The 20,177-nt window shown below is 51.3% G+C and overlaps 1 protein-coding gene across 1 annotated transcript; it reads left to right on the top strand.

Annotated features, from left to right (window-relative positions):
* The first annotated feature begins 751 nt into the window (after positions 1-751).
* On the top strand, positions 752-20,086 carry ADA (adenosine deaminase). The gene is made up of 11 exons (XM_084217885.1): positions 752-802; positions 7,903-7,964; positions 11,098-11,220; positions 11,335-11,478; positions 12,257-12,372; positions 14,650-14,774; positions 16,327-16,398; positions 16,648-16,749; positions 17,461-17,528; positions 17,907-18,036; positions 18,428-20,086. Exons 1-11 carry the CDS (start codon positions 767-769, stop codon positions 18,527-18,529), a joined length of 1,080 nt encoding a protein of 359 aa, XP_084074011.1. The 5' UTR covers positions 752-766; the 3' UTR covers positions 18,530-20,086.
* The last annotated feature ends 91 nt before the right edge of the window (positions 20,087-20,177 follow it).

Genomic DNA, 20,177 nt, shown 5'->3' with positions numbered 1-20,177 from the left:
AGAGGTTCCCAACCATTCTGTGATTCTGTGGCTTTCTGCCTCACTGTCTTCAAAGATGTGGGCTGCCATGTGCATCATCCACGGGAGAGGAAAGCAGGAGGCAGAGGAGCAGCGTAAAACATGGCCAGGTCACTGAAAATAAGAAATGGAAAGCCAAGTGTGAGTTTGCAGGAGCTGCAAGTAGATGTGGTGGACCAAAAGCTATCAGACAAAATAAAGTGAGTCACTAAGCAGCAGGTTTGAGAACAGGAAAGGTTAAAACAAACATTCTTGAATTGGCTTCAGACTGAAATCAAAGCTGGAGATTGCTTTCCTGTTCTTTGGGCCAAGCCATCATTATTTTTCAGTTCCATTTTCTGCCACTGTTATCGTTGGAGGAGCAGGTCCACCCGGGCCCTCAGCTCCTGAAGGAAACGAAAGTGGGATTGCAGGAAGGGTGGGTTTAGATTAAATGTGAGCAAGAAATTCTTCCCTGCGAGAACGGTGAGGGTGGCACAGCTTGCCCAGAGAAGCTGTGGCTGCCCCGGCAGTGTCCAAGGCCAGGCTGGACGGGGCTTGCAGCAGCCTGGAACAGCAGCAGGTGTCCCTGCCACGGCAGGGGGAGGAAGGGGATGCACCCAGCGTGTCCCCACAGCCAAGCGCCCGTCGCCGTGTGCCTGCCCCGGGCCCGGCGTGGCGGGGCGGGCCGGGGCGGGGCCGGGCCAGCGGGGCGGGCGCGGAGCGGCGGCGGCAGAGCGGTGGCAACGGCGGCGGCAGCGGCAGCAGCATGGAGCGGGGACGGAGAATCTTCGGCGGACCCAAGGTGGGCTGGCGGCGCTGCCGGAGGCGCAGGGCCGGGAACGGGGCATGCACCGGCACCGAGGCGCTGCGCACGGGAGCGGCGGAGGTGCCGTGCCCGGTTCGGAGGTGCCGTGCCCCGTTCGGAGGCGCTGTGCCCGATGGTGCCGTACCCGGTTCGGAGGTGCCGTGCCCGGTTCGGAGGTGCCGTGCCCCGTTCGGAGGTGCCGTGCCCGGTTCGGAGGCGCTGTGCCCGATGGTGCCGTACCCGGTTCGGAGGTGCCGTGCCCCGTTCGGAGGTGCCGTGCCCGGTTCGGAGGTGCCGTGCCCGGGGCTGAGGTGCCGTGCCCCGTTCGGAGGTGCCGTACCTCGTTCGGAGGTGCCGTTCCCGGTTCGGAGGTGCCGCTCTCCGGCCGTGCCCCGGAGCTGGCCCCGGAGCAGCCGCACCTGCTCCCCGCTGCCCGGGGCTGCCCCGGCCGGGGCTGCGGCACGGCCGAGCCCTCGCTGGGGATGTGCCCCGGGACAGCGCTCGGTGCGCTGTCACCCCGCGGTCCCGCTGCTCCCCGCAGGGACGGGCACGGGCTGTCCCGGTGTCCCGCACATCCCGCCGCCGGGGCGATGCGGGTCGGGCTCATCCCAGCGCCCCGCCGGGGACACGGCTCCGCCGGGCTGGGGATGCACAGGTGGCCTGGCTGCGAAAGGGGAGGCTCTGAAGGGCCCTGCATCCCAACCACTATCGTAGTCTGCTAAACAGGTGTTTTCTCTTGTGTCTTTTATTTTGTTTTGGGGGTTGATTTGGGTGCACTTTTCTTTTTTTGTGGTTTCGTTGTTGTTTTTTGTTTTTTTTTTTCCTCTCTTACACATTTAGTTCAGTTATTCCTCAGATACCCATGACACCACTTTGGAGCACTCTGACAGCAGGCACCAGTCTTTCACTCTCTCCATGCCCTGTATACTACATCTCTAGTAGGATCATATGGTAATGTTTTTATTATCTAGATTGTAACCTAGAGGAGGAAGAAGAGGAAACAGCTGTGGTTAGTAATAGTCCTGTATCTGATGGAAGAGCACTGCCTGTGCTGCAGGATGGCTCAGCTCTCATGCTGTGGTCTGGGTAAGGTGCTGTACAGGGAGCAGGTCTGCCAGGTTGGGCTCTTGTGGGAAAGTAGGAGTAAAATCAGAGGAGACCAAGAAAAGTGATGTGGGAGTTGTGGTGCTGCTCTGGGAGAACATAAGTGGTGGCAACTGCTTGTGGCTTTTCCAGAGAAGATGCTTGTCTCCAAAACCTCGAAAGAATTGGGGGTTTTTGCTGCTGTTTGCATCCTCTCCCACTCCCAAACCATTTATCTCTCAGCTGAGTTTGCACCTGGAAAGCCTCACATTCCTGGAAAGGGCAATGTGCACAGGTCTGATTCACGTTTCATTCTATCACTGTGGTTCCCTATCTAGGAAAAACTGATCCATGCAATAGCAGGCAAACCTTGATACCAAAATCCAGGGAGTATTGGCAGCTGCTAATGGTTAAAGTCTTTTTAAGTGCAATTCAGTTTTGGGAGATGGTGGTGCTTCATCAGCTCCACTAAAAAAAAAGGCTGTTGATCCATCCTGGTGATTTTAAACTTTTGGTCGAGAGAAGCAACTTAAGTTCTTCTTTCATTTGTGTTTCCACTTTCCCAGTGTATGGGAGATTGGGATACCAAAGAGAAAGACCCAGGAAAAACTGCAGGGTTTGACTGCTAAGATCAGGCTTCTGTTGTCTGGCTATTGGCAATTATGGGACTGGTTTTCCTGACTCAGGCAGTCCCTTTCAGTCCTGTGAACCTGCTAAGTCAGGCTTGGGGAAAAAAAATGGGCCTGAAGTCAGTTAATGAGCCCTATTCATTCCTCTGGATCCTCTGCCATTGGGAATGATCAGTTTTGTGTTTTAGAGATGTTTCTGGCAACTGGAGCAGCTTCTGCCCCAGTTGAATGTGGGGCTGGGGCTGCCTCTGTGTTTTTCAGGAACTCGCTGACTCCCAGTGACCGCAGTGATGAACAGGGAGCTGTGGCAGGGCAACTTTGAACCCGGCTTATCTCAGGCCATAAAAGAACAGAGAAGTTTGATGTTCCTTTGATGTCAACCATCACCCTTTCTGTCCCACAGCCAGAGCAGAGACCGTGTCCTTGCTCACTGCCCTCTTCTTGTGGGCCAGCCCCAGCCTGGGGGCTTCAGGACGTGTGCTGTCTTCTCCCACAGCTCCATGTGCCATGGTGTGGAGAGCAGAATTGGAACAGGGGTTTCTGAGGCCAGACCCACTCTCTCCAGGGCCTGGTGTAGCTCATTTGTAAAATAATCATCAGGTGACGTGGGGCAGCTGTTCTGTGAGGCACACCTTGTGTGTGTCAGCCTCTCAGAGAAAAGTGGCTGCTGGCCCAGCCTGTGCTGGCTGTACCCAGGGGGTTTGGGTGGATGTCCTGCCCTGTAGCACTGCAGACCCTCCCTGCCTATCAGGGGAGTGCAGGAGCATGATGGTGTGTCAAGGATGATGTTGGATTTGGCTTGTCCATCTCTTGTGCCCAGCCTGACCCCTGACTTGGCATGGTCAGAGCCTGGTGCTGCTGAGACTGTGCTGAGCCGAGCCATGCCTTACACAGCGCTCCTTGTGTGCTCAGTTCTTTAACAGTCTGGAACAGGGATGCTCTTGGATAACCTTCCCAGGTCCAGGTGGCAGCAGGAGGCTGTCTTGGTGCTGCACCAAGTGCCAGGACTCTGTTTAGTGCTCTGCAGTGGTGCCTTGCTCCAGCCAGGGGTGGGTGGAAGCTCTGTGGTGGGTTGGTGGGGCACATGGCCCTGCCACCCCATGGGAGCCATCACCTGTGATGACACACAGCCACCATCACCTATTAGTGTCACCAGGAGTCTCACTCTGAGGTCAGTGATGTAGTTGGTGCCAGGCTGCTCAGCACAGAAGCATCCTCCTCTTCCTCAGCCCCCAATCCCGTGAATCATTGTCCAGATGCATAGAAAGCACAGATGTTTCCTGCAGTGGAGCTCTGTGGGGCTTGTGGTCTCCCATGTTGCTGTTTTGCAGGTGACATTTGTGCATTTGTGGTGTGTTCAGGTCTGAGGATAATGCTGTGCTACTTCCACTACACAACTCTCTTGAGCCACTCTCACCTCTTGCTTCTAAATGAGCATTTGAGATTAATTTAGGAGGACGAACTCTTTGTTCCTAACAGCACATTTCCTTAAAACCAGACTTCAGGGAACATAGTTAATTGTTTTTTCCAGTGATTTGCCATGCTTATCAAATAATTGACAAATTACAGCTGTAATTAGCCTGGGTTTCAGCCATTGAGGTTAATAGAATGAGCCTAAATCATCATCTTTCAAGAGGCTGATAAATAATCCTGGGCAAAGTCACTGTTAAGGGTTTTAAAATGATGCAACTTTATCAGCTGCCTGATTATCTATTAACATCTGCTGGAAACCTCACAATAAAAGGGGTGGACTGACTTTGGTCATTGTATATATTTTTAAAAAGACCCTAGCACCACCTAATACAGAAAATCCTTCAAGTGCCTTAGCTTGAATGGCTCTTTTTTTATGCCATATAATGGGCAAGCTGAGCAGGTAACTGCTCTGCCATGGTCCACTGATCAAACCATAATAGAGAAATTGTGTTGGGTCGACTGTGGATGAAAATGCTTTGAATGTTTGGCTAACTTTTTCCCCTTAATTTCATTTAAATGAAAATAATCAGACTTGATCTTGGAATGGAACATGCTTGTTTGAGTACCTTGATTTTGTGTTTGAATTTATTTTTGAAGCGTATTATGTCTCAAAGAAAACATTACCATATTTTCAGAGAGGTCAAGCCAGAGCCCTTAAAACTTCTCCTTTTTAAAAATCTGAAACAACTTGCTGATATCTGCACTAATGAGTCATGTGCCGCGGTTGAGCTAAAACTTTTTTTGCATAAAAGTGGAAATGGCTGGGTTTGCTGGGATGGCCTTGTTGGGGGCTGTCTGTGCTGAGGACACACAATTTACAGCCTTTTGAACGTTCTTTGAACCCAGCCCTCTGGCTTCCAATAAGTCTGGAGTGAAACTAAAAGCTTTATTGCGGGTACACTCTGGATTTTTGATGCGCTGGTGGGAGGTCAGTGCAGGTGCAGGGGGGACTGAAGGGTTCCTGCACAAAGCTGGTCCTGAGGGTCCTCCCTGTACCTGGGGAAGAACAGAGCTCCTTCCTCAGGAAAGCACTGGAGACTTCTGCTGCTCTCTTGCTCTTCATCAGAACAGGTGGTGCCACATCAGCTGGGCTGATAAGGGAAGTGATCAGTCTGGTCTGGTGGGTGGCATCCCTGCCCACGGCAAGGGGGGCTGGGGCTGAATGACCTTCAAGTTCCTTTCCAAGCCAAACCTTTCTGTGATTCTATGATCAGTGGTCCTGGGATGGCTGAAGGCTCCTGTCCAGTGCTGGTGCAGCCTGTGGTGCTGTTCAGATCCTCCACCAGGTGTTGAGATCCCAATATCATGTGTGTGCTCCTGCTTTCTCTGCAAATAAATCGGAAGGTTTGGGGTGGGAGAGCACATGCACACGGAGCTGTGGAGAGCTCTCAAGAAGCACTGGGCTCCTGCAATCACCTAATTTCTGCTTGTCCCCTGGAGCCACAGTTCAGAGAAAACTCTTTCATCCTTATCTGGGTACTTTCCTTGGCTTAAGGCAAGGTCGTGTCACCCATTTGTATGTGGAAAAGACTTGTGCTTTGTTTACCTGAAACAAACACGCAGGAAGAGAGCTGAAATGTAATCTGCAGTGAGCAGCCTCCCACGGACCTGGGAGCCCTCAGGGTTTGCAAGCAAGGTGCCCAGGGCAGATGAGCTGCTGGGTTGTGCCTCTGCTGATTGCATCCTTATCTGGAGCCCTGTAGGCACTCTTCCATCTTCCCTTGGATGTCCTTTGGCCATCTAAACAGCACAGAAGAGTTCCAACTCTGCTCTCAAGCACTGGTCTTGAGGAAACCCAAAACTTGTTGGGTTGAACAGCATTGCACAAGGGTTTCCTAACACTTGGTTTAAATGTCTCCAGACCCTAAAAAGAAATAGGCTTTGAGGGGTCAAAGAGCCTGTTGCTGGTATTGGAGAGGAACTTGCTGCTTTACAAGCATCTCACCTGCAGAAGGGGCAGGAGGAGGTGACTTACGTAGATGAAGGATGCCATGGAATCTGCTTTCTCACTGGTGGAAATGTCATGGTGGGATGTTCTTGCAGGAAACACTTGAAAAGTGTTTGAGGGAGAAGACCTCAACAGGTTCAGGTTGCTTTGTTTTTAAATCCAATGTGAGCAGATTTCAAGCCTGTAACTCCATCAGAAAGTCATGAGGGCTGTTGAATACCTCAAGGAGTGGCTCTTGCATGGTTCTGAAATAAGAATTGGAGCTCAAGAGTGGAAAACATGCCAGGCATCTACATCTGGCAATGCAGACCGTGTTTGTATCCTGTTATTTTATTTGCTGCTTTGCAGGACATTTAGTCCTCATAAGCAGGATTGCATAACTCAAGGAGGGGGGAAAGATCAGTTTTTGCCCTTCTTAAATCTTCCTCTCTGTAGATTCAGATAGTATCTTAAGGGTAGGAGCAGTGGCAGGGCTGTGTTTTTGCAATCTGCTGTCAGTGGTGGCTGTGGGTGCACCCATGAGCCCTGGGTCAGCTGATTGCAGTTTGATCCATCCTGAGCCTGCCCCCCCTGCGTTCTGCATCCCAGCAGTGTTTCAGTGGCAGCTTGGTGTCCATCATGTGGTGATGGCCTGAGCCCCAGCACTATCCCTGCCCTGCCTTTGGCAGCAGGAGTGGCCAGTGGGAGCCCTGGCAGTGAGTCAGGTGCCTCTGCCTGCAGGGCAGGTGTGCAGGGCTCTGTGTGGGGATGCAGTGAGCTCCTGGGCATCAGTGCACGCCCCAGAGGTGGGCACTGCCAGCCCTGTGCCAGGAGCTCACCTCACCTGCTCTCGGGCACTTGCAGGCACCACTTCCTCAGTTTTCTCCCAGCTCCTTGTAGTTATTGTTTGATACATACCCTGGTGCCAGAGGGTTTGTGGGTTTTAATTAGTAACCCTGGGTAGTTTAGTTATCCATGCAAATATCCAGTCCTCTTCTGAATCCTACTCCTTCCTTACCCTTGGCACCCTGCAGCTATCATCTATGCAGGAAAATGCATACATGTTATAACTAAAAGTCCACGATGTTTTAACTAAAAAGAACCTTGTGTATTAAGTTTCTAATCTACAGTTTCATGTTAAAAATACAGTAAAATCAAATATGTATTTTGTAGGCTATTCTGTTACTTAAAAGAAAACAGTTCTGGAAAGATGGATATCTAGCTGAAACATTTTACAGCTAATATTTTCCTTCCCAGTTTGACTTCCAAATCACATTTGTCATGTTCCTCCGAAAGCCCCAGCTGGCTAATGGAAAAAGCTTGCTTTTGCTTTTCTGGCTCTCTTTCTCCAAAATTCAATGTTTCAGCAATAATGGGGAAATAGGGCTTCAGAGTAAAAAGACTTGAGTTACTGTCCTATTTTTAATAGGTAAAAATTCAAGTGTTTTATTTTGAAACCTTGTTAGCTCTATGGGGCAACTTGTTATTATTTTTTTACAGCACCTTTGTGACCCCTTGTGTAGGATTAGAGAGCCTGTAAGCCCTGATAATACCATGTAATTAACAACCCATCAGGAGCTGATTCTTGGAAGTGAAGTCAAAGTTTTCATGTAATGACTCTTAGCAAATTAATTAGGGTTTGGCTTCCTGTGATTTCAAGGAGAAAGCGAGCTGGAAAGTCAAGGTGTTTGGAGTTTGCTTTTTTCACTCCTCCTGAACTCTAAAGAGGGATAGGGCAGTTCCTCAGAATTACTGGAAACAGGATAAATTTCTAAAGATTCATTAAATGTGTGAGCTGCAGCAAAATACTTAGACAATACATAGATATTGAAAAATAAACTTTATAATGATTGTATTTTAAAAATGTTTATGTGTCATAACTTTGTCCCTGTATTGGCTACATTTATACCCATGTGAGCACCAGTTACTTCTCTCTGAATTATTGTTGCAGCTCAAGAGTGCCTGACCCATTTCTCTTATTGCAGGTAGAGCTTCACGTCCACCTGGATGGAGCCATCAGACCAGAGACCATCTTGTACTATGGCAAGTGAGTTGTGGGGGACAATGAGCTCTGGGAGCTGCAGTACAAAGGCATCCTCCCTTCTGCTTCTCCAGGTCTGTGACAGAGGAGCTCCTGCAGGCAGCAAACCTGGCTGGTGCTGGTGCTGGTGCTGGTTCTGTCTGTGCCCAGCCCTGACTGCACAGTGTGAGGACACTGAGCACACCCCAAAAGACAGGGGGGGGCTTCCCTGGTAGCAGGAATGTGACTGAGGTGGGTTTGTGAGCTGGGCAAGCTCAGAGGAGCACCATGAGAAAAGTCCAGAAGATGTCTCATAAAGAGCTGCCTGCCTTTGAAGTGTGCCCAGGACACAGCAGAGGTGCTGTATTCTCATTTCTTTTTCCACATTCCTAATCAAAAAACACAATGGCAGCAGGCTGGGAGTGTTGTCTTGGTGGTGCTGCTGCTGATACATGCTTTGGGAGGAAAAACCAGCTTGGGTGGCCTTGCCTGCCCTGCTGCCATGTGCATTTGAATCCCAGGCTGTCTGCCTGGTGTCAGCAGGCAAGGAGTGACACTGGTGTGGCGCTGACCCAGGGAAGCTCTTGGCAGAGGTTTAGAGAGAGGCTGTTTCCTTGAGAGAGCCCACGTGCATCTTCCTTCAGTGTGGATTGTGTGGGAAGCACGGGGTGAATGATTAACCTGTGCCAGGGCCTGGCTCCACATTTGTAAGCAAAACAAACAAGGTTTCTTCCAGCTGTCACTGATAGCTCAGACCAAGAAGGTGGCAAGGGTCAGGATTTTGGGAAACAGCTCTTAGGCACAGCTCTGGTGTTTTGTGGAGGAGGTCAGTTCTGAGGAGGGTGGGAAGTGGTTTTAGCATCCTGTGAGCCCAGCAGATTCCAAGGCAGTGCAGTCCTAGGGAGAAATATTCTTTCTGCAGTAGGTAGGTTTTTCTGCAGGCCCTGGCCATAGTTTTTGCTGTGTAGTCAGAGGAAGGAGGGTGGGTCAGGGCTGTCCATCCCATTTTCTTGCTGGATGCTGGCATACTGAACTCAGGGCTCCTTCTGGTGGGCTGGAATACAGGTCCAGGTGAGCAGAGGAGTTGGTGCTGACTCCCTGGGGCTCTGCTGGGTCCCTCTGCCTGCAAACAGAAAATGCCAGTGTAGTCCCCTAGGAGAATTGCAGGAGCCCTGAAACCCAGGAGGCACTGGCTGTGTGAGGATCCTGTGCCAGGATCCTTTCTTAGGGCAGAAACCTTCATTGCCTGAGTGTGTGCTGAGTTCCCTCTTATTTTTAAACAGCCCTGGCATCCCCCTGAGCTGCCAGCCCTCGGGTGGAGCGAGGCTGTGCTATTCATGGGCTCTGAAACTTGCACTCACACACAAACCACTGGGGCAGTGCACAGGGCTCTAGGGGACTGACTGCCTTAATGACCTCACCCTGGGCACAGAGTGCTGCTTGGGGTCTATTTTTAAAAGTAAAGAGCTGGAAATAATTTTGCTAGGTGGTGTTTGACCATGCAGACAGAGCCCCAAGGTGCTGGGATGCACAGGCCCCCTTGGGCAGTGCACTGCTGAACTCAGCTGGGTTTAGGAGCTTTGTCTCCAATTCTGTCAGGTCTGGGTGAGTCTTTGCATCATTCCTGCTCAGCCCAGGGGCTCAGAGGTGTGACAGACCCCTCACAGGGACTGGGTGTCCCCAGGAGAGGTGCTCTTTCTGTGCTGGGATGGTGTGCATGGTGCTGCCCGTGGCTGGAGGGAGCTCTGGGCAGGACACCGAGGTGGCAGTGAGGACAAACACGTTCCCCTCTGGCCACTTTGCTTCGAGAAGAATCCCACCTACAAGGAGGGTTGGATGGGGCAGCAGCAGCTCTAACAGCCACACTGGCACAATCCACCAGATCTCCCCATCCAGAGGCATGGTTCCAGGGTGGATCATCCCAAAGCACTGCCAGTGATGCCTGCAGGAAGGCACATGGAACAGGTCAGGGAAGTGGCTTTGCTGTAGGAAACCTTCCCGTGGCAGGTGGAGGAAGGTGCGGGTCGGTTCCTGGAGCAGAGGCTGAGGTGTCAGTGCCATGGAAAGGGCAAGGCAGGGAGGAAAACCGATGCCTTGGCAGCAGTGAGTGTTCCCTGCTGAGTGCCAGCAACTTAATCTGTGCAGATTGCATGTGAGGCTGAGCATGGGGCTGAGTGGGGAAGGAGCAATGTTTACCAAGCCCAGGAGCAGGGTCCTTTGGACTGTGTCCCTGCATGGCTCATTGGGATGGCTGCTGGCAGGGCAGCACTAAAGCTGGCTGGGGTGTTTTGTCTCTATTAGCAGAGTTCTCCCATCCATCAGCTGTAATTCATTGTGGCAGGAAAGAGGATTAAAAACAAATGTCTGGTTATTATTCCAAATTCGTTTTGGCTTGTGCAGAGTACCAGAGGGCGTTGGGGTGGCAAAGCTTGCCCAGAGAGCTGCAGCAGCCTTGGCTGGCAGCCCCCTGGATCTCAGCTGTCCCCACACCAGGAACACCTTCACCCACTCAGAAATCCAGCTGCTCCTGGGAAAGATGGCTCTTCCCTCTTGGAAGCACTTCTGTGGGGATTAGCATGTGTATCCCTTCAGTGAGAGCAGTTGTTGCCCTTTGTTCCTGTGTGGGAGGTGTTCCTGTCACAGGAGATACCACCAGGATGCTGGGCTCAGGAAGGAGCTCGTTCTCAGGAGCTGCTGGCACTTAACCCATGAGCCATGACACTTCTGCCTGTGTGATCCCAGGCCTTGGAGCATCTCCTTGATTTTTAATCCTTTGAGCCTGCATAAGTGAAAATTAACTCTTTGAAAGAATTTTGGCAATTCTGCTGCTAGGTCTAGGAGGTGCCAAGAAATAATCCAGAGCCCCTTTAGATGAACTCCTTCTTAAGCTTAAAATGTGCCCTGGCTGTGTTCCTGCTGGGTCAGCCTGGGCTTGTATTGGGGTTTGTTTGTGCTTTGCCTGTGTTTTGCCTTGCCCTCCTCTCAGCTGAAGTTCAGGGCTCCATCCGTGAGGAGCTTTTGGAAGTACAGTGTGTGCTGTATCTTTCCTGTGAGGAAATGATGGTTGATGCTGCCAGCTTTGGATGCAGTTAGTGTATACAATGGGCTGATTAAAAATGTGATAACCTTCCCTGTCAGTAACATGTGACTTCGTTTCCAGAAAAAGAGGCATCCCTCTGCCTGGGAATACTGTTGAGGAGCTCCTCAAGTATGTCAGCTATGACACACCACTGACACTTCCCCAGTTTCTAGAGAAATTTAATTACTACATGCCTGCCATTGCGTAAGTACCCCGCTTTTTGCTTTTTCCCCCTCAACCCCTGGCAGGATCCCTTGGCTCAGCCTTGGAGGTCCCCAGTGGGCCCTGAGGGTGACAGTCCCACTGCCATCCCTGCAGGGGGGACCGTGAGGCAGTGAAGAGAATTGCCTACGAGTTTGTGGAAACAAAAGCCAAGGAAGGAGTCGCCTACGTGGAGGTCCGGTACAGCCCTCACCTCCTGGCCAACTCTGGTGTGGCTCCCATCCCCTGGGGACAAGCTGAGTGAGTGATCCTGCTGTGCTGGGGAGCTGCTGGGTGCCTGCTGGGGCATGGAGAAGGCATCCCCGTGGCAGTCAGCCACTGTGCCTTCAAAGGCTGCTGTAACAAACCTCCTTTCTCCTCCCATGCAGCGAGAGCCAGCACGCTTCCACCTCTCTCTGCCATCAGCAGGGTTTTTCATCCTGAACACCTCTGTGTGCTGCAGTGTTCTAATGTGCACTGAGTTCTGCATGTGCAGAGCAGCTGTGCTCAGCCTTCTGGCTGAAGTGAGAGGGAAAGGAATGTCCTGACCACAGAATGGGAGTTTGAGCCGGCAGAGGTGGTGGGGGGTGTTGGAGGGGGCTGCTGGTCTGATCCCTTCCTTTCATGTCATCCCCTCTGTGGTATGTGCCTCTCATTAAATCAGTGCTGGACTCTGGGGCCCCTCCAGAGTGTGCTGTGGTGGGTGCAGAGCCCTGGCCTTGCAGAGAATTGTGTGCCCTCATGAGATGCTCTGGCAAAGAGGGGATTCCTCTGCTCAGGCAGGATGGGCACCCAGTTCCCCATGGCCTTTCTAAACCTCAGTGTCATCTGTGCCTGCTGCAGTGGTACAGCAGTTACACCTGTACCTGGGAAATGTGGTAAATGTGGCTGTGGCATGGCTGTAAAAGGGCTCTGGTGGTCTCACTGGGCAAGTGGATCCTGGGGCAGCCTGTCCTCCTGTGGGGATGCTGGGCTCTGGCTCCCTCCTGCCTCCCTGGCGAGTGTCTGGCCTCTTGCTGATGGCTTTTCTTCCCTGCAGGGGGGACCTCACTCCAGATGAAGTGGTTCAGCTCGTAAATCAGGGACTGAAGGATGGAGAGAGGGATTTCCACATCAAAGCCAGGTCTATTCTATGCTGCATGCGCCATATGCCAAGTAATGTATTGCAGCTGCCCTGCTGCTCTGCTCCCTTCCCCGAGGGGCTGGGGGGGATGTCCCTGGGGCTGGGGCCCTGCAGGATGTGGGGAGAGCCCCAGTCTGTGGGGCTGGTGCAGCACCAGACAGTGCTGGGGGTCTCTGGGGGTCTCTGCTCCTTTCACTGTAGGGCAAAGGTGTGCTGGATGCAGGAGTGGGGGTCTGTGGGTACAAGCAGTATCTGAAAAGTTTTGTAGAGGGACAGAAGGGGCTCTCCTGTGCTCTCCTGGGCGAGCTGGGGTCTCTGCTCCCTGCCCAAAGGCCAGAGCTCCCCTTGGGCCAGTAAAAGACTGTCACAATGAGCACTTGCATCTGCCGTGCGTGGCTGGAGGTCTGGGAGCAGATGGTCATGGGAGGAGGAGCAGGCACGACATCTCACACTTCCCTGACATCTCACACTTCCCTGCTCATGGTCCTACAGCAGGATGCTGCTTCCTTAGCCTGGGTCATGGGCAGCCAGAGAATCCACTGGCAGCAGCCAGTCTCTGCTGGCCAAAGCTGAAAACACAAGTCAGAGATACCTAAGGCACACATATAAAATGTTTTTTAAAAAATCAGCAGTTCTGACAAAGCTTTGTCGGTAACAGGTGCTGTGACCCAGAATAGGAAGAAAACCCAATTACCAGCATTTCAATGGGCTGCTGAGTTTCACAAGCATCTTCCTCTAGGGAAGGATGCAGCCAGAGAGAGGCTGTGTGACAGCAGCTATTTTATGTGAAGGTTTTATTCTGAATATCTTCATATCTCACACCAGTTTTATGTAGGCTTAGTAGGGTAGATGGTGGACAGATTTTTCCAAGTGAATACGTGATTAACTTGTGTCTAGAAATGTGAAAAATTATATTCTTGGAAGCTGGCAGAATCTTGGTAGATTTGAAAGTGGGGTTTTCTTTTTTTTTTTTTTTTCCTGCTTGCACAGTCAACACCAAACAATACTTTGCAAACTTGATCTTTATGTATCTGGTTTCTAGGGGAAAAATGTTTTTCTTTGTAGAAACTGGAGAGCTGTAAGGCACAGGCACAGTGATCTGCAGTTACAGTCCCTGCCAGTGCACAAGTGGTAAGGGCAGGAGGTGGCAGGAGCATCCAAGGGTGTGTGCAGCCTGCACTTCCCTGCAGGAGGGATTGCTGCTGCAGCCAGCAGAGGTGGCAGTCTCATACCTGTGTCCCAGGGCACCAGCTGATACCCAGAGCCACGATGTGCTTGATAAAGAGTCTTTAGCAGTGCATTCAGGATGTGCTGCACGGTGAGAAGCCACCCTGTAATTAATGAACTGTTGAGAGAAAGGCAGAGATACCAGCCAGAACTGACTCATATTAAACTTGTTAATAAAATAACGGCTCTAACCCAGCAAGGTGGAAAATGGTGGGAAAAAAATAGATGATGAAGTTGCACGCATCATCCTGGTGTGTTCATATGATTTGGGGATTTTCTGTACACAGCAGGTGCCTGTTAATTATTAACACAACTGTTTATCTCTGTTTCTTGGCCTTTCTGCTAGGGTTAAGTGCTATGTGAGCTGGTAGATGCAGTTTCTCTCTCAGAGGTTATCTATCCTGATCAGAAAGGACTCTCAAGCAGTTGTTGGCCACTTGTTAGTCTCTTTTTCACTGCTGGCAAATAGATAAAACTTCAGCTCCTTCCTATCAGGAGTAGAATCCTTGGGAGAATCAAGGATGCCCTGCAAAGGGCAGGGATGGCTGCAGTACAGGGCCCCCCAGAGATCCCTCCCAGCCCAATCTCCTCCCTGACACAGCTCATCTGGTGGGGCAGTTCCTGCCTTTACCCTCACCTTGCCCAGCCAGGGAAGGGGTGATAGCTCAGGAGTGGAGGGATTTCTCCAACACATCATGTTACAGCCCCACAGCAGTGCAGTTCATCTTACCCTGAGCTACTGCAGCAGTCACCACTGCTTGGAAGATTTTTAATTAATTTTTTCCCTTGCTTGAAGTGAGCAGAAAAACATGATGAGAGCAGTTTTATAGCTGGTGAATGCATTTAATTTCCCTTTCACTGACAACAGACTGATCAGTTGATGGCTTTTATCTGCCTGAAGATCACAGAGATGACAGACCTTTCTAGGAATTTGCTAGCTTTCTTTTTGAGCATCAAATTTTGGGAAAGGCTAAAGAAAATAGCTCTAGCCTTCTAGTTATAGGACCAGGATTTATTTAGAAAGATGCTGGAGGTGACCCTTATGAATGCTTCCTCCTGAATGCTGGTGCTGCCTCTCCCAGGCTGGTCTCCAGAGGTGGTGGAGCTCTGCAAGAAGTATCAGAATGACTCTGTGGTGGCTGTTGACCTGGCTGGAGACGAGACCCTGAAGGTGGAGGATTACTCTGAGCATAAGAAGGCTTATGAGGTTTGTGGAATAAGTTTTTAAAAAGAAATTACAAGAAGAATATATACTGAGGGGACATGTGCGAAGGGATGCTTTTCAAACTGCAGAACAGCTGGGACAGCTTAAAAATTCGTTGTAGCTATTAAAAACATTCAGTTAAATAGAAAAAGCATTTGTTTATATTTCCTAAATGATTAATGGCAGGCATCATTGCTAAAACATGGCCTGAAAGCTTGGCTTGGCACGCTGTGAGGGTGACATGAGTTACATGCAGCCCAAATCAACCCCCACCTCTCTGCTGTTGGCTCCTGGGGCTTGGTGAAACCACAGCCCAGGGTGGAAGAGACTGGCCTTTCCAGTCTGGCAGAAATCACAGAAAGTGCACATTTGCAGGGCTTTTATCTGATCATCTCAAATGCAAACACTGGAATGGCTTCAGGAGCCTGATCCCAGGCTCTCCCCAAACCTCAGCCTTTGCAGTAGCTCCGAGGGAAGGGAAAGCCTCTCTCCTCTTTGCTGGGGGAAATTTGGGCTCGTCAGTCCCCTCCATCAGTGGGGGAGGAGGCTGTGCCCCATCACTGACAGAAAGGGTGGTGGTTTGCAGCAGTGCTCAGTCTGAAAGGACATGGGGCTTCCTTGGAGTCTTCACCCCATCAGTGGGAGCTGATACCAGGCTGGCCTGCCCTGCTGTGCTGAGGGAACAGGGAGGTTATAGACAGTGACACAGGGACAGGGCTTCACTGACTGATGGGGAGGCAGCCTCATCCTGCCCTGCTGGGCCAGCAGTACCCAGGTCCAGCCTCCTCTGTCTGAAGGATGCATCTTGTCTCTGTGCCAGGGGCTCACTCAGGCCCTGAGATGCTGAAGGAACCCCCCCTCCCCTCTGTATTAAGTAACTGAAAAACACTCCTGAGTGTAAAGCCCTGAAGGAATGTCTGTGAAGAACATCTGCTGCAAGATGGGGCTTGCAGCCTGTCTGCTGCTGGGTGGCCCTTCTCCAGCAAAGCAGGAGCCAGGCTTCCCTCCAGGCTCCACGGCTTCCCAAAGCTCAGGTGGCCTGTGACCCCCTGGCAAAGAAATTTTCAGGGTGATCGTGGAGCTGCAGCCAAAGCTGCACTCACAGGGTCCTTAGTGCTGGGCTGCCTCCACCCCCAGCCCCTTACAGTGTCAGAGCATTTCTTCATCTCTGCCCTGGGATGCTTCTACACCCTCGCGCGTGGCCAAAAATGTAGAAGTTCCATAGCAAGGAACTGCTGCAAGTTTCATGCAGAAAGGCAAGTGGGTGGAGGAAGAGGAGCTCAGAGCTTGCTGCTGTCTGGAGAGGAGGCAGTGGTGAACTCACCCAGGGTTAAAAGCCCATGAAGAGCCTGGCTGGGCTCCAGTGGAAGATAACCAGGATTTTTAAGTGTCTCTGTAAGTGACATTACCGAGCTCTTGCAGCCCTTGGAGTGCAAGGCTCGTGATCTGTGGGCTCTTGGCACAGGAGCCTTGCTGTGAGAGCAGTGCCAGCCCCAGGGCTGGCTGTCCTTGCTGCAGGTGCTGGCACAGCAGGATGTTCTCCCTTGTTTTGCAGGAAGCCGAGAGGTGTGGGATCCATCGCACCGTCCATGCTGGGGAGGCCGGCCCGGCTGCCATGGTCAAGGAGGTACAAGGAGTTCCTGCCTCAGGGCACACAGGGACAGGCTGTGACACGCCCTGCCCAGGCACAGAGCCCCCCATGTCCTCCCCAAATCCATAGCAGAGTGAACCCTGGGGACACGGGCACGGCTCTGACCTGATGGCTGCAAAGGGACGTGCCAGGGGCTGTGGGCTGTGCCTGCAGTGGGATGGGGGCTCTGGGCAGGCAGGGCTGAGCTGTGCCTCAGGCTCTGAGAGCTTTTCCTGTGCTCTCTAGGCAGTTTATGTCCTGAAGGCCGAGCGTGTTGGCCATGGATACCATGTCGTGGAGGACCCTGAGCTCTACAAGCAGCTGCTGAAAAGAAAGATGCACTTTGAGGTAAGGATGCGTGGGGGGTTGTGACAGCCAGGTAGGTGCTGAGTGGAAAAGAAGCCCTCACTCAGTGCTACAGCCAGGGACAGGACCTGACACCCAGGTCTGACCGTGTGTATGTTGTGTTTGTGCCCAAAGCTGTGCAGGAAAAATGCTGGGGACAAACCTGTCTGTCTGCTGGGAGCAGTGGTGTGCACAGCAGCTTGTGGGAGGGATGGAGCAGAGAGAATGGATCCTTGTGTAGCCAAGGATAAATTCTGGAGGGCTTCTTCACTGATTTATACCCCCCAAGCCTGAAGGCTCATCCTTCCTCAAATCAGGGTGCTTGTTAGAGGTGCTTGTTATCAGGTCTCGTTAGAGGGTGGGAATGCCTGGGAGTTACAGTGCATGTAAGGATTTCTTTTGCTTTTCCCCAGAATGGATATATGCACTAATAGAGGGAATATGTACTTAATGCAGGTGGTTTTGTAGCTGTGATTGGCGCAGGGCTGGTGGCTGACTGGCCATGGGGAGCATCCCACAGCCCCTGTCACTGTCCTGTGGGCTCCTTGCATCCCTGTCCTGGGACACGCAGGGGTCTGTCAGAGTGGTGCTGAAGGGCAGCTGTGAGCAGAGCTCTAATCTGGTTTTACCAGTGTGCTGAGGTATCTGTGTGCACAGCTGGGGTTCAGATCCGTGTGGTTGATTCTGGTTTTCCTGCTCAACTCCCTCAAACAGGTCTGCCCTTGGTCCAGTTATCTCACTGGAGCGTGTTCTCCGGACTTCACCAAACACCCCGTAATACAGTAAGACTTCTCAATTGTGTGAAATCTCAAATAACCAGGATTTGGGTTGATTGCAGCTGTTTTATTGCTTTACAAAGCTGAGGCACATGTAATCATGGGGCACATCCATGTACCTTGGCAGGGAGAGCCTGGTGCAGCTGGAGGGGTGTGGGGGTCCCTTGGGGAGGCTCTCCTGTCCCTCCTGCCCTGCTCTGAGCTATGGGGCACGAGAAGCTACACCCCAGCCCCTCCTGGCAGGTCAGTGCAGAGCCGTGGGGCTGAGCCTTGTGCTTTTCTCCAGCAGTCCCAAAGCCTTTGCTTTTGCTGCATTACCCCCTGAGAACTGCACAGTATCACAGCCAGTGCTCTGCCCAACCCTTCAACCTGATTTCCTTGCAGATTTAAGAAGGATCGTGCCAACTATTCCCTAAACACAGATGACCCCCTCATCTTCAACTCCACCATTGACAAGGACTATGGCATTGTGAAGGAGCACATGGGATTCACTGAGGAGGAGTTCAAGAGAGTTGTAAGTCAGCCTTGGCTGGGTGCTCTGCTGGTGTCTCAGTGCAGCCCAGAACAACCTGCTGGTTTTTATTTATAAGCTGAAGAGTTTTTAATGGAAACCATAAAATTCCACTCTGGCCTTGTAAGCAGGAAAGGCTCAAAGTTCATATCCCAAAAATTCCAGAGTATTTAAAGACCTTTGCTTTGTGCTGGTCTCATTTCTCTGGGGATTGCTGCTAGTGATGGGCCAGAGCAGTTGGCATAAAATAAGGCCATGGAAATGAGTCTGAGAGTGGAAACTTTACACTCTCCCTCGCCTGTTGCTGCTCAGAGCCAGGTGCTGGGATGTGCACAACTGTGTGTTCATGTCTGATGTGTCTCAATGTCCCTGTGTTCCCCCTCTGCCTCCTCAGAACATCAATGCAGCCCAGTCCAGCTTCTTACCCGAGAAGGAAAAGCAGGAGCTGCTCAACAAGCTGTATGAAGCCTATGGGATGGTCCCCAATGCATCCTGACCTGTCCCTGGGAGCCAGCCTGGAGTGGGGCCCTTCACAAGAGCCTGGCTCTCCTCTGTGCCAGTGGGAGCACTGGCAGGAGGTGCCCAGAGCCAGTCTCTGCTCCTGGCAGCCCTGTGTTGACCCTTACAGTGCTCATCGGAATCAGACTATCACACACACCTCCTTGTAGCCCATAGTCTCTCTCCTGAATGGATCTCCAGCTTCCTGCCCTGCTGCTGTGCAAGCAGACTGGATCTGCCTGCTGGCCTGACTCCCTTCTCCAGCTGCTGGGGTTTCTGTGCTGCAAATGCAAACAGAACAACCTCCCTTATGGGGTTTTTCCTCCCCTCTTTCCCTGTTTTACCTGTCCTGTCCCACTGACCTGCCTGGCCCCTGCCTGCAGTGCTGAAATATCCACTTTCAGCTCTGGCTGTGGTCTGGGTTAATCTTCACCTTTCCAGGGGAGAGGTGTGCTAGTGCTGGCAGGGAGAGAGCAGCCCTTTCCGACACAGAGGCTTTATTCTTGTCCCTGTGGGTGGGAGGGTCTGGTCACAGCTATATTTACCCAGGGTTAGTCTTGTACTAACAAGACTGGAACAAGAACAAGCTGCAAGCCGGTGCCCCTGCCCGTGCACAAGTCCGAAGGGCATTTAAAACAAAATACAATTTTTTTGGCGTCCTTTCTTGCAGAGGAACTCCCGTGTATCAGGCCTGCCAGTGTCACTGCTGCAGGAGTGCACACCTCGGGCTCAGGCCCCAGCTGTGCTCACAGCTGGCCATGACCATGCTTGCACATGCAGAGGAAGTTGGGACATAATTTTACCACTTCAGGCCAAAATCTGCCTTCTGAGATTTTCCCCTCTTTTTGAATCTTGGAGAACTTCTGTGAACTGCAGTTTGATCTTCCTCTTACCTTCATTTAGGACTTGGAAAAAGCATGATTGATTGCCCTGTTTAACAATTCTGCCCTCTTTCTGATTTGACACAATCATTAGGCACTCTTAAGGCTGAATAAGTTAATTAACTGGGACCCAATGTCACACATTGACTCAGGTCCCATCTGATTGCTTCTCTTACTCAATTATGACACTGGCTAGAAGTCAAATCTTCAGTTTGGTGTAGAATTTATACAGAGAAACTCACCAAAATTTCCTTAGTGATTTTATGGCATTATAGTGTTTTTACTCAATAAGCAATAGAGCTGTGCATCCAGAGAAGAGACCATTGTTTTCTTACCTGAGTGTGTGGTGTGCTTTAGCATCCCAGGCCTCTGCCAAGATGCTCACTCCAAAGATACTGTACCAAAAAGTTGCCTTTGAAAAGGGGCCGTGGTCACCATTGCCACGGACAGACCATGGACTGGCCCAGTCTCAGCCAGCAGTGATGGTGTGCTGGGAGTGTTTCCATTCCTTCTGGGCTTCCATACTGGTCTTCAGAGTAAAATACTCATCTCTGAAGTACGTGGTGCATATATACACATAGATAGGTAAATGAAGATGAGAGAGTGATTTTCTTACTTTTATAAAGCAAAAGATAAAGTATCACTTTTAAGGACATGATTGTGGTAAGAAACAAGTTTTGGGTCATTTTTCTCCAACAATTGTTTCTGAAGAAGAGTTGCTTGTTTGGATTCTGGACAGTTGATTGTTAATCCTGTTTAATAAAA

The sequence above is a fragment of the Fringilla coelebs genome (genome assembly GCF_963513975.1).
Source record: "Fringilla coelebs genome assembly, chromosome: 18".
NCBI lineage: Eukaryota > Metazoa > Chordata > Aves > Passeriformes > Fringillidae > Fringilla > Fringilla coelebs.
The sequence above is the reverse complement of the archived record's forward strand: the minus strand, read 5'-3'. Positions and strand labels throughout refer to the sequence as shown.